Source organism: Dromiciops gliroides, chromosome 1, assembly GCF_019393635.1.
Source record: "Dromiciops gliroides isolate mDroGli1 chromosome 1, mDroGli1.pri, whole genome shotgun sequence".
In the NCBI taxonomy this organism is placed as follows: Eukaryota; Metazoa; Chordata; class Mammalia; order Microbiotheria; family Microbiotheriidae; genus Dromiciops; species Dromiciops gliroides.
In genome coordinates, this window is record NC_057861.1 from 710,791,353 (window position 1) to 710,809,387 (window position 18,035).

General features: G+C 38.3%; 1 protein-coding gene across 2 annotated transcripts; it reads right to left on the minus strand.

Annotated features, from left to right (window-relative positions):
* Positions 1-501: 501 nt before the first annotated feature.
* THUMPD3 (THUMP domain containing 3) lies at positions 502-17,398 on the minus strand. 2 transcript variants are annotated; one of them, XM_044003844.1, is made up of 10 exons: positions 17,334-17,398; positions 16,106-16,408; positions 14,155-14,232; positions 11,436-11,927; positions 9,373-9,503; positions 6,777-6,846; positions 4,037-4,152; positions 3,762-3,872; positions 2,081-2,204; positions 502-1,867 (listed from the first exon to the last, which is right to left on the minus strand). In XM_044003844.1, the coding sequence occupies exons 2-10, from the start codon at positions 16,361-16,363 to the stop codon at positions 1,718-1,720; spliced, it is 1,530 nt and encodes a 509-aa protein (XP_043859779.1). In that variant the 5' UTR covers positions 16,364-16,408; positions 17,334-17,398; the 3' UTR covers positions 502-1,717. The 2 variants fall into 2 exon arrangements, with proteins under 2 accessions (XP_043859779.1, XP_043859788.1); XM_044003853.1 differs by having other exon boundaries at positions 16,106-16,403; positions 17,334-17,383.
* Positions 17,399-18,035: the final 637 nt, after the last annotated feature.

Below are 18,035 nucleotides of genomic sequence, written 5' to 3' on the forward strand. Positions count from 1 at the left end.
AGCCCTTTTCCAGTTAAGTCTCAGGTGAATTACAAGTCACATTTCAATTCAAACAATATAAGTAAGTATCTCATTATACTGAATATTTCTCAAATTAAATGAGACTACATAGAGGTTAACTATTTTACAGATATTTTTGTTGTAATGGTGTTTGTCTTTAAGATTAGATTAGACTAATCAGACAAAATTTATGTATTTGCCCACAAGCTCAACCGATATATGCAGATAGTATATCTTTATGCTGCTTGCACTTCTGTGGCTGGTACTACTTTGGTATGAATTTCAAATGATAATGTTAATAACTCTGTCAGAATTTTATGTTTAATCTGTGTCAAGGAAACAACTCCGTTTAGGCTTGGACTCTGATAACTCTAAAATCTAATGTAAGACAATGCTTATTTCCAAATGAAGATAAGCAAGTCTACAGTCATCAGCCATATGACTAACTTGAATTGTCTAAAAGCAAGAAATGATTCCCTTGCCCCCATGTGAGACATCAAAATCAGATAAATAAAACTTTATTACAGTAACACTGCAGTAAACATTAAATTGAATGCTTCTGCAAACTGGAAAAAAAACCAACTGAATTAACAAACTGACTTACACCAACCTTCTTTGTTCTGACCAAGTATATGGTCCATGGGGAGGATTCACTACCCCATCCTTTTCAAGTGGGAGGCATTCAATTGTACAGACTTGTGTAGAATGCAATGAGAGATACATGCCAACATAAATACTGCTCATTATGGAGAAAAGGCAAACAAAGAACTCCCAAATTAAAGCTTTTTCCCAACACAATGTGATCATAATGTTATTACTTTCCTTCTTTAAAGTGACAAAAATGGTTTCCAGTGTCAAACAGATCCTGACAAAATGACATATTTGTTTGCCTCATTAACTTTGGTATCTGTACAGCTCAAGTATGAAGTTATTTAAAAACAAAATTAGTCTTAATAATCTGACCTGGTCCCATGACTTAATTCATCTATTAAAATGACATCTTTGTTATAAAATTGAAATGGTTTAGCACAAGTTAATCAGCACCTTTTCAAAACAATCTTTGAAATTACCCAGGTGAACAGCATAATATATTATACTTCATTTTGTAAGGCAGATGGCAACTTTCCCTAAATGTCCTGTGACTTTTGCATTCTTCTTGTTCTAGGGTAGTATGTGTATATTGTCTGAAAATGAATTGATGTTTAGTTGAGGTAACAAGAAAGAATGAGTGTCACTTAAAGTAAGGCTATTTCTTCAATGAAATAGAAAGTGAGGCACTCTTAATAGGCATCTTCTCAAGAACTACAATGTAAAATCTGTCCTGTGGAGGTAGTCCTAAAATATAAAATGCTCTAAACACAGAGAAAAGCATTTAAGCAATCTTTATAAACATCTTAAGGCTATTTTAGGAGAAATACAAGTTATACAGCCATTTCTTGGTTCACTGGGAAAATGTAACTTAAGTTTACCCAAGGAATCAAGTTCCTTCTGAGTGCTAGGGATGTCTTTTCTATCAAAATATTCACCTGCTACATTCCTGTTATATGAATATCTTCAGACCAGTTTGGATGCAGGGCCAAACTAGACTTTTGTTACTATTTCTGTGTGTTTTACATCCATTTCCTCATGCTGCCTCAGACATTTTCAGTGGTGGGAGGCACATTAAACATCATTTTCAAAGACATGAAGGAAAAGCCAGTCTTCATCTTCTGTATCTTCAAGATGTTTCTTTTTCATGCTCTAGTTCTGAAGGCTCAATGAACACTTGACCAGTACGTTTGAGAAGATAAACTGCAGCATGAAGACCCCCTATGTTCACCCAGACAGTATGTACCTTCCGCCATACATGCCCCATTCTGGATAATGCCTGTTTAAACACAGAAAACACTTCATTAGATTAGCAATGCCCTTGCAATCCAAAGGTGCTGCTAGGTCCCATCTGGGAAAATTCAAACAAACAAATAAAAGCCATTCCATCTAAGATAACCAAACTAGGAACACTCCTCCAATCCGGCTTTAACCAAAATGTTTTCCTGCTTATATCTAAGGACCCACAGGTGAACAATTTGAAGAACATTACCTTGGCAAAGCATTTCCTGTCCTGAGTAAGTAGCACAGCCCTGCCTGTCCCAGGTCTACAGACCCGGCTCATCTCCTGGAGACAAGATGGATAGAGGTTCCAGTTTCTCTTCTTAGATCCTATCCTACAAAACAGTTAAGGTTAAGGACCAGCATTCCACTTCACAACAGATTAAAATAAATAGTCTGTACTAAAAGTGATGAGAAGTCACTGCCCTAAGACTAAGCAAAGCAGGAGCCAGAGCCATCTTACATGCTAACCTAACTACCAGAGTACTTAGAAATTGGCATGAATTCCGAAACTTTTGTATTTTTTTAAAATGATGACTTGGAGATGAATATGTAACAGCTGTATAACAATGCACTAATGAATGTAATGAGCAATCAGAACAAGGGAGTCTCAGAAGCTAAATGATGGAAAGATACCATTAATTCAGAAGCAGAGGGCAAAGCAAAAATTATCATTTGGACCAAGAAGTCCTGACTGTGTGTATGTGACATACAACAATGCACATTCTACAATTTATTCTGTACAGCTCCTTTCATGAACTCTACTCTGCCACAACCGACAGACAAAAGATGGAGGGAATTCCTATACAATGAGAATTTAAGAGAATGTGAGGCACAGCTCCTTTTCTATTTTTTCTTTTAATCATCATTGCTTTTTCTATCACAATGAAGCCTCTTTCTTTGCTCTTTTTACAGTAGGAGCCATGTTTTAAAGCTGCAAAATGTTATAAGGCAGCTAAGTGGGTTAGTGGATGTGCTTATCCTAGAGTCACTTAACCTCTGTTTGCCTCAATTTCTTCATGTGTATGACAGAGATAATAACACCTATCTCCCAGGGTGTTTATGAGGACTAAATGAAATCTTTGTAAAGCACTTTGGAAACCTTAAAGCACCATGTAAATGCTAGTTATTATCTCCACTAGTGTCAACAACTCTTAATGATCTTTAGTTGCTTTCCTCATTATCTTTAAAATGATGAAGAGAATACCTGTCTTAAATTTAATTTCCCCATGTGGCCTGAGAGAAGGAATGTTTATAATCTTCCTAAATTTCTGAATCATAATCTGAGAGCATACAATTTTATACAAGAATATAATATTACAGCACCTTACAAATGGAGATCATTTAACATCTTGAGCTTAAGTGCAAAAGGGATTGTCTCTTTGGCTTTTCTTTGATTTGGAACAAGTCTTGGGATCCCTTGAAATATTGCTGTATTAAATGAGACTCAAGTGTCAGCATCAGAAACTATCTTTCAGTTTATACAGTCAATAAATTCCTGCTTTACTGAAACAAAGTAAATGAAATGGGTGACTCTATCACATCACTATTTTTTTTTTTTTGGTGGGGCAATGGGGGTTAAGTGACTTGCCCAGGGTTACACAGCTGGTAAGTGTCAAGTGTCTGAGGCTGGATTTGAACTCAGGTCCTCCTGAATCCAGGGCCGGTGCTTTATCCACTTTGCCACCTAGCTGCCCCAAATCACTATTATTTATATGAAAAAGAGCTCTACTGACCAACTGTGCTGAGAATGCCTATTTTTTTTTCTGTTGTGGCTGTGAACTAATACAAGAAAAATAAAAGCAAACCATTTCCCTTTAGATATGTGGGTGCTTACCATAAGAACTGAACACAAAGCTCAGCAACATTTATATTTATTTCTGAAATCCTACCTTTTTCCAAATGGCATATCTGTGACAATAATATCCACAGAACCAGTTCTCAAAGGCAGATTGCAGATATCCCACTGAATAGCATCTATGGGCAGGCCCCAGAATGCTTTGCTGTGGGATGAAATGAAAGATCCTTTAAAACAGCTGAATAGGAAATTCAAAATTTAAACTGGATTCTCATGTAGCATATTTATTGTGTTTGTAGAGAACCATGTTAGAAGTAATTTTTTTTCAATAAACAGCTGCTAAGTTACTTAGTTTGGTTTTATTTTTACCTTTCTTTAACTTGACTCTTTGTCAGTAACGACAAGATGTTATTTGCTGCTCTTTTCACAGCCAGGGGATTATTGTCACCAGCAATATGATAACAATTAGGCCATTCAGCAGCCCCCTAAAAACCAAAAGCAAATATTGTAAATTCATAAATGGAAAAGAAATGTGTTAAAGGATAAGCATTTAACATTCTAGTTATATTCTTCCACAAACAAAGCATTATTCTTTAGTAGGAATAAAACTTTTTAATTCCCCTTCAGCTTAATTACACCAAATACATCCTATATCTATTGATGGTGATGGAAAAGTTTACATTATCCAAGTATTTGAAAAAGTCACTGTGCCATGCCATTTTTTGTAGGGTTTGTTAATGCTAACTTAAAAAAACTGTAAGAATTTCTCTTTAAGTAAAAAGTCAAATCAGAAAAATATGATTACCATATTATGTTTAACCAATGGTTAAGGACATGTCACCTTCTAGGAAATCAACTTCAGAAGCAAGGTGTGTGCAGTAAACTGCCCTGAAATTAAAAATGAGTCTGACATTGAATAGCAGGGGAAACCACATTAATATTACCCTGTTCTGCAAGGTTCCTTGCCTTTTCTTCCTAGTTTTTGAGCAGGTTAATTTAAATTCAACGTTAGATGCATTTAATGAGCACCCACTACGTATATAAAGCACTGTGCTACATGGTAGGGATATAAATACAAAAATGAAAAACAGTCTTTAAAAAGCTTTCTACTGTCTGGTAATGGGCTAGATAGAACACTAAAAATTCAGGAGATCACAAAAGGTCTTCTGTAGGAAATGACATATAAGGTGAACCTTTGAAGAAGCTAGGGATTCTAAGAGACAGAGTATAAAGAGAGTATATTCCAGGCATGGAGACAATCTGGGCAAAGGAAAAGAGGTCATGGGATGCTGAGTTTAAAGAACATCAAATATAGGGCAATTTGGCCAGATTACAAATGTATAAAAGGCAATGATGTGAAATAAATCTTGAAAGGTAGGGTATAAAAGGCTTTTAAATACTAAAGTAAAGATTTTGTATTGTATTCTTTTTTTTTTTTTAGTGAGGCAATTGGGGTTAAGTGACTTGCCCAGGGTCACACAGCTAGTAAGTGTTAAGTGTCTGAGGCTGGATTTGAACTCAGGTACTCCTGACTCCAGGGCCGGTGCTCTATCCACTGCGCCACCTAGCTGCCCCTTGTATTGTATTCTAAAGGCAATAAGAAGTTATTGAAAATTTCTGAGCAGGAGAGTGATGTCAAATCTGTGCTTTAGAAGAGTATTTTTTGCGGCTATGTGGAAGATGGAAGGGATTATCTTTCTGAGATGAAACACTTCCTCCTTTATTTTATGGTAACTTCATTTTTCAAGGACCTTTTATTGTGGCATATTTTATACAGTTTGATGTAAAAAATGTCTAAAGGGTTTCTCCTTGACTCATAGACATCCCTTCAAAGAACTTAATAAAGTGTGACCCTTCTGGCTGAAATCATGCCAACTTTTTCAATAAATAGATTATGCTTATGTGTTCAATTATTTTGCTCATTGCTAACAATTCTATCTAAGATATATATGTGTGAGGTTAATCCTCAGGGACTCTTCTGGAATCCTTATTATGAATAGGACTCATGCTGGCAATTTACCAATTCTCTGGCACAGTAGTTAAACTAGCTTTATATGTTTTGGCCAATAGTGCTACAATTTCTATCCAGAGCTTCTTTCAAACTATAGATTTGAGCCTCCCAGTTTTGTTGACTTATTTATATTCAAATATAATAGCCAAAAAAGTATGTGTGGTGACATTGTAAATAGAAAAGCAAGGAAAAAATTACCTTTCTGATCTATGGATAGGGAAAAGGATCCATATTAACGAAAATATTTATAGAAGCTTTGTGTGTGTGTGAGAGAGAGAGATAGCAAAGAAATGAAAGTAATAAGGTGGTGCTTATCTACTGGGGAATAGCTAAACGTTATGTTACATGAATATAATGTGACATACTGTGACATAAGAAATGATGAAAGGTATGCTTTCAAACCTGGGAAGACTTGTATGAACTGATGCAGATGAAAAACAGCAAAATAAGAACAATTTATAAAACAACACTAAAAAAAAAGAACTTCTAAATACTAAAGTGAAGAATTTGTATTGTATCCTAAAGGCAAGAAGAAATTATTGAATATTCCTGAGCAGAAAAGTGATATCATCAAATCTATAATTTAGGAAGAAGATTTTAAAAATTAAAAACTCTAACACAATGACCAAAGTGATTCTTCACCAGTGTTGTCAAACTCAAATAGAAATGGGGGCCATTATACCGGACTTAAAAATTTCTGGGAGCACATACTGACTTTTAAAAAATTATTCTTTTAAATATTTCCCAATTTTATTTTAACCTGGTTCTGACTATAGTCAAGGACCACTTCTGGTCAGACACCTTTATTCTAGAGGACCAATGGAACACATTAACCATCCACTCAACCTCTTGGCAGGCAGAGGGGACATATACTTGGGGCATAACGAAACAGTTTTTCAACTAGGCTAATACAAAAATGTTTTGACTATGGATTTATGTAACAAGGATTTCCCCCCCCTTTTTTTGCAATGGGGGTGGGGGTGGGAAGGGAGAGAAAATTGACCTGTTAATTAAAAAAAATAAAATTTAATTGAAAAAAGTGTAAGAATCTTATGTATTTACCACTATTTAATTCAAAAGCTAGATAAAAGTTATTACCTCTATTGGTATGGCACCTGTTCCACACATTGGATCTACTATTATGTCAGTGGGCTGAGGAGAACAGAGCCTAGGAAAAAAAAGCAAACAATCTAAGGGAACAGAATTTTTGAAAATCAGGGACTTTATAAAATGAACTGTGAAAAGCAACAGCATCAATACACTAACACTACCAATTCCTTTTCTAAAAAAAAAAAAGCAAAGGCTCCAAATTCATTAAGACATTTATAGTAATATTCCTGTGATATCAAAGAATCAGAAACCATGTGGATGCTCATCACTTGGGGAACTGTGATATTTAAATATAATGGAATACCACTGTGTTGAGATAAACAATGAACATAATACTGAGAAGCATGGAAAGACATACATGAACTGATATAAAGTGAAGTAAGCAGAACCAGGGAAGAGTATTCATGATGCCTTGTAACAATGAAAATGAAAAGAACAACCACTTTAAAACAATCAAAACGCAAAACTTTAAAGAATAAACTGGCTTGAAAGAAGAGATATGGGAAGACACTTGCCCTCTGTCAGATTTTTTAATGTTGATTATTTTTGCATTTTTTTCTTAAAAAAAAACAACATTGAAAAGAGATAGCTTTCTGGGAGGGGAAGGACAGATACAGGAAAAACAAAATATATCAATTATAATATATTATGGGCGCAGCTAGGTGGCAAAGTGGATAGAGCACCGGCCCTGGAGTCAGGAGTACCTGAGTTCAAATCTGGCCTCAGACACTTAACACTTACTAGCTGTGTGACCCTGGGCAAGTCACTTAACCCCAATATCTTTGTATTTAAACAAATACAAAGTGGGTTTAGGAGAAAACATTGAGACTTTCTCAATGAACTTTGTAAAACACACATAAAAGACAAAGAAAACTCTTGAAAACAATAAAAATCTTAAGGATATATTTTTAGAATAATGAAGCAAATTTAAAATTCTAGAATAATGAATTAATATTCAAGATTCAACAGTGTCTCTTGGACAAGGTTTTCATTTAAATATCCAGGACAGGATGAGGATGGTAGAGGGCCTTGAGTCCCAGTCAGTTGAGGGACCTGAAGATATTTACTTAGTAAAAAAGAAGATTCAGAGGGGGCATGATAGTTGTCTTCAAGTATGTGAAGGGTTGTCAGAGGAGGAGGGTTAGCCTTGTTCTGTCTGCCCTCAGGTCAGAATGAGGAACAATGGGTGGAAATTGCAAAGACATAAATTTGGAGCTAATGTCACGAAAAACTTCTAACAATCAGATATGTCCAAGTGGTATGGCTTGTTCAAAGACATGATGAGCTCCCCCTTCTTGAGATGTTCCCTACATAGCCATTTGTCTGGTATTTTATAGTGGGGATTCCTTTCATGCGTGGGTTACACTATACAACTATGGTTCACTTCCAATTCCCAAATCCTATGATCCTGTGACTTTAAATAAATTATCTATGTGCCCTGATTTTAACAGGAGATAGTTTATATATTTGCCAGTTGACTTTTTGTTGAGTAAAGCTTAAGCAGAAGCAGTAGATGAGCTGATGTGATTAGAAATCTGTCAAGTAACCACACCTGGCAGAACACAGTTGAAAATTTACAACTGTCAAAGAATCAACAAATTATGCATCAGGGGTATGAGAATGAAGGTGTCTTTCCTGAGCAAATGACCTGATTTTTCTATTGCACATGCCAAGATCAAATCATGAGGAATTGTGTAGAGAGACATGGGCCTCAGTTCTCTAATCGTGGAATTAATCTATGAAAAGGTGAAAAAAGCAACCAAATATAAAGAGAGGAAAAAGGAAAGGGGTTTCCTATAGGGAGACAGAAAGATAGAATTGACATTCTGAAAATTGACATGTCCCATATGGAAATGTAGTTAATTAAATAGCTTGCTCTACTAATCTCAAAGGACCCATAAGGTTCGTGAAGATCAAATGAGGTAGTAAGTGAAAACACTTTGAAAAGTAGAAGTTACTACGCAAATGAAAATTATAATTAATTCTTTCATCATGATCTACTGTCTATAAAGCACTCTAAATGCAGTGCTAGCTCAGTAGTTATCACAGAAGTTAAGTCTCTGCTTACATTATTACTGCATTAAAATGGAAATATCTACAATAATTTCAAATAAAGTTTATAGTCCTATGCCAATTTTCCAAAAATCAAATAGGCAATCTTACTCAGTATCTAGATAGATGTGGAAAAATATATTATTCTTATCTTATGAGGAAAGTGGTTCACTGACTTACTAAGAATCATAGGTAGTAAATGCTAGCTACTATTATAGCAGGGTTATATTATACTATGACTATAATAATCCCCTCCTAAAGTCCTCTTTTGAGGCTTCACTGTGATAGGGCAGCAACCATGAATTCTAAAGGCCAAAACAGTGAAATACAAATTCTCACAAGTTCTCTCAAATTGAAAGGACTTAGTGAATGAACAAACGGTATGTTTGTTGGCCCAGAATCACCTAAAGCTCAGAGGCTCTACAAAGTGATAACTGTGAACTGCTTTAGTGCAGTGTACTCACATGAAGAATTCATTAATGATTCCAGCCCAAGCTGTCACCCAGTTTGGATGTCAAACCCACTCTCTTACCTGAGCATACCATAAGCAAGAGTGGACCTTAGAGTTGTAGGACCAAAATGTGTAATATTTCTTCGATGGAGACTCTCTTCTGTTAATGCAATGCCCACAACTATTTCATTATTATGAACATTCAAGAGAACCTAGGATAAAGTTCAACCAGATAAATAGGATTGTAGGCATGTTCAAACTGTATACATCACTGACACAAGTCCATGCTTCAAATCTCCATAACTTGATTTATCTGGAATAACTAGAAAACTTATGAAACATATTTCTGCCCCTTATATTAATAGAGCTAAAAGTATGTAAAGGGACCACTCATAATATTAGTAAACAAAATTTTGGAGAACTATGTTGTAAATTTTTGAGCCTAAAAGGACACCACCTCAAAATAATCTTACTCTAGATGATATTTTCTCTCCAGAGTGTAAGCGTTTCTATTTGCAATTTGCAGCAGCACCATGGAAGAGGTAGGTCAATTAAACCAAACTCTCTGTTTTATACACCCATGGACTCTACCCACTAAAGAAGGTTCTTATAACAGCCTAACCTACAGTGGGACCTTACTCTTTGGTTCTTTCAATGTCATCACAAATCAATTAACTCCTTAGACAGCAAAAGAACAATAGAATCATAGCTGGGAAGAATCTAAAGGCCCACCTCCCTTCATCCCTCCATAATGTTAGTCCCTTCTATAATATCTCTGGAAAGCTTCATGTTGAATACATCCAGTGACGGAAACCCACTGGCCTCATATGACAACTCACTCTACATTAAAAAGGCATTCCTTTTATTGAGCTGTGATAGTAATAGCTCATGGTGCCTTCCATATTCCAAGAGGTAAGCAGTAACAACAGTAACTACTTATGTTTATCTAAATAAATGAAATATATGCTTTTACAGACGGAAGTGAGCCTCAGAAATCATTTTCTCACACCCACACAGCAAGGAAGTAACAGAAGTTACATTTGAATACAGGTCTACTGTTCAAATCCAGTTTTCTTCCCACTATATCTCATGCTGTCTTAACTTCTATGAATCAGACCTTTTTTGTTCTCTAAATCTACAAAAATCAAGTCTTCCTCAAATATGTGAAGTAACTATCATGTTCCCAGGAAGCTTTTGTGGTTGCAGGTTACAAACAGTACTTAGTTTCCCATATATTACATGCCTTTGACACCATCCAGACTGTCACCCATTCCAGGACATCTTTCCAAATTAGCAATGTGTCTCTTTAGATATGACAAACAAAACTGAGCAGCACACCTTCAAAACATGGTTTGACCACTGTATAGTGAGACTATTACTTTCCCTGTTCTGAATACTGTACTTTTATTAACGTAGCCTAAGATTACATTCACTTTTGAGGCACTAACATCACACTTTTGATTCTTACTTATAGAGTTGATTTTTTAAATTAAATTAATTTCTACAAAATGTTATTTTAATAGTTTTGGCTCAGCATTCCAGTCTGTTGAGCATGTTCAGGATTCTGATTTGGTCCTTCAATGGTACTTATGTTTCAACTACAAATTTGATAAGCAGGTCATTTATGTTTTCATTCAAATTATCGATGACAATAATAGCTGGCATTTATGTGGTGCTTTTTTGTTTACAAAATACTTTACATATATTATCTGATTTTAACCTTCCTAACAGCCATGTGAGATCAATAATGCAAGTAGGACCACCTTCATTGACAAAGAAGGAAACTAAAGCTTGAGGCAGTGAAATTAATGCCCATCATCATACAGATAATAAAAGGTAGAACCTGGACTTGAACCAGGCCCTCTCATCCAGTTGTGTCAATATAGGAGACAAACTGACATAGTTGGAAATACTACATTATAAATTAAGAGTTAGGAAGTTCTTTCTTTCCAGACCTAGCTGTCACTAATTGTGATAACTCTGGGCCTCAGTCTTTTCTAATGAAAAAAGGATTTGAACTAGATGCCCTTTATGGTCCCTTCCAAACAATTCTATGATTCAAGAACCCTGAATCTTTTAAATAGCCACAACCCTAAGGGTCCTTTGCTATACATACACAAAAAATGTAAAGAGATAGGTTGTACCTCCACATCAAAGTTGGTCATGTCAGCCTTCCATTTGAAATAATCCTGAACAGCTCCCCCAAAATCTCTTGCTGCTTCATTGGATGTAAAGCTATGGTTTTCGCCTGCCCTGTTGCATGTGACTCGGAATTTGAGCACTTGAGATTCAGGTTCCTCTTTGGGGTTCTCATTAACTCCTTTTTCTTTCTCAATGGCAGAGGGTAATTCTGATACTTTTTTACTGTAAGCTAATATGGGGGTTTCAGCAAAGGTGCCATCTTGGTTTTCAATGGTTTCTAAGACATCCTCCATAGTATAATTGGTGATCTGCTTCTCAGCTCCCATGTCTCCTTGTCCATCATCCAGCATTTCTTTGTTCACAGTATTTTGCTGAGTTAATTTTTTGCGTTTTGTCTTTTTTTTCTTAAAGTTGGTATTGATTTTCCATACTTTTAAAGGGTCTGACCAAGGAAGCTTCCCAGCCAAATCTTCAAAATCCTTTAAAACATCTTCCTTTAAAAAATAAAAACCAAAATGCAGGCATTTCTCAGGTACTTCCATTTAAACAACAATTAAGCACTTCCAAGCATCATGGGAAACATAAAATAATCACTGTTCTCAGAAAGCTTATAGTCCTTGGGAAAACAAGATCCACTTACATGAAATAACACATGGTAGCAGATGATTAATGGCCATATGAATGCCATTGATAGTGTTCTAGGAATTCAGGAGTGATTAATGCTGGCTGGGGTAAGAGGGAAAGCTTTCTTTGGAAGATGTGAATTTGGATGGGTCATGAAGGATAGAATAGGACCTGATAGTTTTCTTTTTTGTGGGGCAATGGGGGCTAAGTGACTTGCCCAGGGTCACACAGCTGGTAAGTGTCAAGTGTCTGAGGCCGGATTTGAACTCAGATCCTCCTGAATCCAGGGCCGATGCTTTATCCACTGTGCCACCTAGCCGTCCCAACCTGATAGTTTTAATTTTAGAAACATGAAATCATTTGGATCATCTAAATTTTTGTAATGTATCTAAAGAATAAACTATCGTGAAGTTCTAAGCAAGAGGGCCAAGAAAAGAGTGGCAAATAGTGAATGAGGGAGAAAAAGGAGAGGAAGGAAAAAGGAAAGAAGGGAGGGAAGAAGAACTCTCCATAGAGTAGTTGCCACAGGAAAAAAGATAGCAGAGAATAAGCTCCCTGTTCTCTCCTGAGTATGACATACCTTTGCCCTACTTCCTGATCCACAAAGTGGAAGCTAGCAACTAGAGAAACAGAAAGTTGCTGGAATGACTTAGCAAATGTGATGGTCCCACACTAAAGACTTTCTCTAGCAACCCTAGTATTTGTTGCTGCTTTTCAGTCCCCCTTATTGTCGATTCAAGCAGACTTCTGGAACCCTTAGCAGGCTGATATTCATGAGTTCACCAAGATCCAGTGCTCTAGGCAAGAGAAGTCAGCCAGCTTTCCCTCTGGAGAGAAAGACCAGCTGTAAGGCCTGCTTGAGCACTATCTGGGAACAAAGAGAGTTATGTTTTTTCTCACAAGAAAACTGAGTTCCCCCTCAACATCTCAAAAACAGCTACAAATATAATAGCAAGGAAGCTAAACAACATGAATTCAAAGAGAGCAAATAAATTCCCGCAAGGAAGTCTTAATAGGAAAAAAAGCGCAGAGAAGCTGAGAAAAAAAATGAACAAGCAAAGAAACTAATACAATGAAGAAATACTATCAAGTAAGATAATTCGGCTAATACAAGAGAAGAAAAAAATTCAAAAACAACTACACTAGAAGCCCCCCAAAAGTGAATGGAATAGCCACCAGAACTCTAAGGAAGTTCTGATAGAATAAGATAATGAAATTGCAGTCCTTAATAAAAAACTAAAAGGAAAACTGGCACTTTTGAACAGAAGCCTAAAGCACCTAATGTAGTTGTGAACTCCTAGGGAAAAAATTTACAAAAATTATAGAATTAGAAAATTCAATGATAGATCAAAAAATATTTGAATACGATCAAAGGATTAACAAAATTGGAACAAGTTGTCAGTAACTTATGGTTTGGTAAATTTTAGTTCTCAGTATTTCCAAAAAAAAGGGCAAGCTATCCAAATTCATTACCTGAATAATTAAAAACAGTAGAATTCCATTATTAGTTGTAATGATTGGAATGACGCCTCCACATTTAGAATCTTAAATTACACATAGTATAAAACACTGTCAATTCAGGACCATCTTCAAGATATACCTTGTTACCATGATACATCACTATGTATACAGAGAACATGATTTACCTGTTGTATAAACAGGTTTTAATTGTTTTAAGTAAAATTCACAAGGTTAAGATTTTTGGAATTTTTGGCAGTCACAGAATACTTTTCCCTTCTATAGTTCTGAAATTTTATCTCGATCCTGATCTGTTGTCCCTTTTCTAATCCAATTTAGAACCTTCCCTTTAGTTAAATATGAGGCAGTTCTCTAAATTAGCCAAGTGCTTCATAGGAAATACAGTGAACTCAGTATAAATCACAACATAACCCAATCTATTTCCTAAGGGTCTAAAGCAATTTGTTTTTATTTTTTATAAACTTTACTAAAAGTTGACTTTTGGAACAGAACTGTCAGTAAACCTCAACCTTTTGAATATAATTTAAAAGTCCCCATAATGATCCCACATGTGATGTCACTGAATATATGAACTGAAAAAGACTCCGTGGAGACAATAATTTACTTTGGAAAGCTCACCTTAGTTTCTTTGAATCGATAATCTCTAAACTCCTGAACAACAACAAATAAATTATCAACTGATCTTAGACCATGAACCTGAAAAAAAAAAAAGATAGGTTTTAGGTTAATTTCTCTGAGGCGGCTTATTTATCCAACTAACGTTTGCTGTGTGCCTACTAAGTGCAATGTAATACTGGGCAAACAAAGGCAGCTATGAAGCCTCCTTTCATGGAATTTAATCTAGTGGGGAAAAGATAAACTTATACAAATAAGTTTCATATATAGCATAATGTGAAAATTCATTAGTAAGAAAAGTTCCAAGTGTTATGGAAGCTATATTCCAAGTGTTATGGAAGCTATAAACTGAGCTAAACTGTCAACATCGATAAGCTATTACTTCAAGGCAAGTACTGCCTATGCAACTCAATATATGGGTTGGGATTTTTTTGGAATAGATGCTGCCAAGAAGTTCATCAGCCTATAGCATAAGTTGAAACAAGCTTCTCAGAATTTAACTAGACTAGTTCTCAGACAGTGCAGAAATGCAATCCAAGTCCATACTTGAAACCTTTGTAGTTTGGTAGGACCTGCCAGAGCTTGCATTTCAATGCCACTGCCTTTGAATTCAATCACCTTCATGACATGAAACACTAGATGAGGACAATTTAATAGAGGAACTATATCACTAGTTAAATATAAACGGGTTTGGTGATTGTAAAGCTATCTTCATATCCTTTAACAAAAACTTTAAAATACAACCAACCTACTTTCTAATTCCTTGGTTACCAACCTGCTTCTACCTTTCCCCAAGGGAAGGGGAGGGTAGAATTTGGCAGTGGTAGGTAGCTTGAAGACTAAGAATAAAAGGTCTGGTTGGAGAAGTCAGGGACATGGCCTTATTCTCTTCAGTCACCTACACCAATATGCAGCTTTATGAACTCATGTCCATTGTGATTCACAATTATTTCTTTCATTTCTTTCTCCTTTTATACCTCAGAGATAATAGTTGTAGTCAGGATACAGATGAATTCTTGGGTACTATGCTGGACATCTAGAAATTTTTTTAGTCTTCTGACTCATTTTGAAAACACAATACAGTGGGGAAAATATTGGAGTCAGAATAAGACTGAATAAGATTGAATCCTAATTCTGCTACTCATTTGTGACATTGGACAAAGTGATCATCCTTTTGGGTCTCAGTTTTCTTATGTGTGAAATTAATGAGTCAGATCTCTAATGCTTACTGCCTGTGACCCTGGACAAATAACTTATTTCTACTGGTCTGTTTCCTCATTTTAAAAATGAGGCAATAGGACTAGCTGGCCTCTAAGGTCCTTTCTAGTTCTAGGTCTATAATCTTATGATTTAGATGAAGGGACTTCCCAGTTTTATATCCATGAGACTATTAATTTCCTTTTTAAAAATCAGCATTTAATTTTGAGGGCAGCTAGGTGTCACAGTGGATAGAGCCCTTGGAATTAGGGAGATTCATCTTCATGAGTTTGAATCCAGCCTCAGACACTTACTAGTTCTATGACCCTAAGCAACTCAGTTACTCCATTTATCTCAGTTTCCTCATCTGCAAAAATGAGCTGGAGAAGGAAATGGCAAACCACTCCACCCCAAATGGGATCACAAAGAGTCCAACATGACTGAACACCACCACAAAATTATGGGGGAGGCCTAGATTTGTGATTAAAGAACTTCAAACCAGCAATTCTTTCTCAACTTATAGTGTTAAGGAAATCAACTGGGGGCATTCAGAAGTCAGTCACAAGAATACTTGTCCAGGGTCACATGGTCAGCATATGTCAGAAGTAGGACAAGGCTCCAGGGCACATCCTCTATCCATTTACATTACTGTCTTTCAAAGAAATAATTTAAAACAGATGACACAGAACATAAGCAGGATGGCTGACTGGAATACACATTAGTTCAAAATAATATTTTAAGTAGTCTATGTGCAAACCTTAGACAGACTCTCCACTGAAATGTCAAAGTAGATCTTGCCTCTGTCTTTGCTGATTCTGGACTGGGAGCCCAGTTTCTCCCTAACTTCATCTGCAGCTGTCTGCTCAAAGCCAGTTGGCACAGTGGCTCCAATAGTAACACAGAGATACTCCGGGATGTCACCGGGGGAATTTTCTACATTTTCTTTGGCAGGCTTCTGTTTCTCGGCAAGGCTCACTTCACTGAGCTGGTCAGAAGCCCCTTCAACTTCAGACATGCTGGCACCTCTTCAAACTGTCAATACGGCTCCTCACCAGCTGTACTGAAAGGAAAAACATTCTCTAAAGCAAAGCTTATTAAACTGGGGGTCCAGATCCCATATGGGGTTGCACGGAATGTGGGGGTGGCAAAAAAAATTGGCAGTAAATGTTTGATTTGTATACCTACTTTATATACTTCTATACCCAGGGTCGTGTAAAAATTTTTCGGCCAAAAAAGGGGTCCCAAATGAAAAAAGTTTAGGAAGCCCTGGTCTGACCAGAGGCTACGCACACAACGGTATCGGGTGAAGTAGTTTCGTGGGGCCAACACTATAGGCAACACACTAGAGATGGGGTGGAACAAGAGGAACAAAGTCTCGGGGGCGGGGTGGGGTGGGAAGGAGACACGTGGGCAAGGCCGCCTAACCAGATCGGCGGTTGGTGTTTTGTTTTGTTTTTTGTTTTGTTTTGTTAAACACAGGGTGTATAACGGCAGAATTATCCCTGCCTGCAAATAGTGAGGTGGGGCGGGCAGGGTCCAGGCGTAAAAAGAATCACAACGGCTACTCGCTCCTCCGTAGCACCTGGGGTTGGGCTAGGTGACCGCCGAGATCTCCGGCCCGCCCCCGAAGCGTGGGAGGCCAGACGGGGGCGGGGAGAGCGGCTCGGCTGGCCCCGATCTCCTCCGGACCAACGGGCTCCCCGCGCCCCCCCCGCCCCGCACCGTCCTTCCCGGAGGAGGGAAGTCGGACGCGGAGGCGAGGCCACACCGGCCATTCTCTGCTCCCTCCCTCTTCTCTTCTACGGAGCTGCACGCGCTCGTGGGCACCACGCGGCAGTCGCGGCCGCGTCATGCGGGAGGAGCGAGGCCGACTGGCGTGGGAACCCGCAGCCTAGGCGCCCCAACGGCTCGGCTTCCTTCCCTCCTTCCGTTCCTCCCGTCCCGGCGCTAGCTCCACCTCTTCCCAGCCCCGCTATTCCCGTTACCGGCTGGTGGCGCCTAACACCCAACGACCCTCGGCGAACTCCTTCCGGCTAGGCAGCGCGTGAGCCGAAGCATTTCCGGGTCACGACACCGGCCGCTGCCCCGGAAACGGAAGTTTCGGGTTTCCCTGCAGTTTCCGAATTCTTCCTGCTGCCAGGCCAGGCTCCTGCGGTGTAGCTGCTTTTCAAGGTTGCTGTGCTTCCTGGAGGCTCGCAGTCCAGAGGAAGCGCCCCGCCGCGCGCTCTCGCCCGTTCTCGGGGTCTACTGGGCTCAGGAATCTTCTCCATGACCTCCAGGAGGCTTGGAGGAGGGGAGCCCTCCACCTTTGGGGAATCCCCGCTCGCTAAGAAGTTTTCCCTGACGTCGACCCAAATTTGCTTCTTGCAGTTTCCACCCTTTGCTTTGTTCTCGGGCCAAAAAGAACAAGCCCAACCGTTCTTCCGCATGGCGGCCATCCAAATTCTTCAAGTCAGAACATTTATTAAGTGCTTACTATGTGCCAGGCCCTGAGTTAGGCTCAGGGGATGCAAATACAAACGAGCCAGATCGTCCCTGCCCGCAGAATGGGGTGGGGTGGGGAGGGGGGGGTGCCAAGGAAGGGGGGACGGGCCTGGAGGTACGGGACGCGATAAGGCCGAGCTCGGCTCTGGGGCTTGGGCCTCCCCACGCCTTTTCCTGGATCCAGTGACACCGGCCTCGGGAAT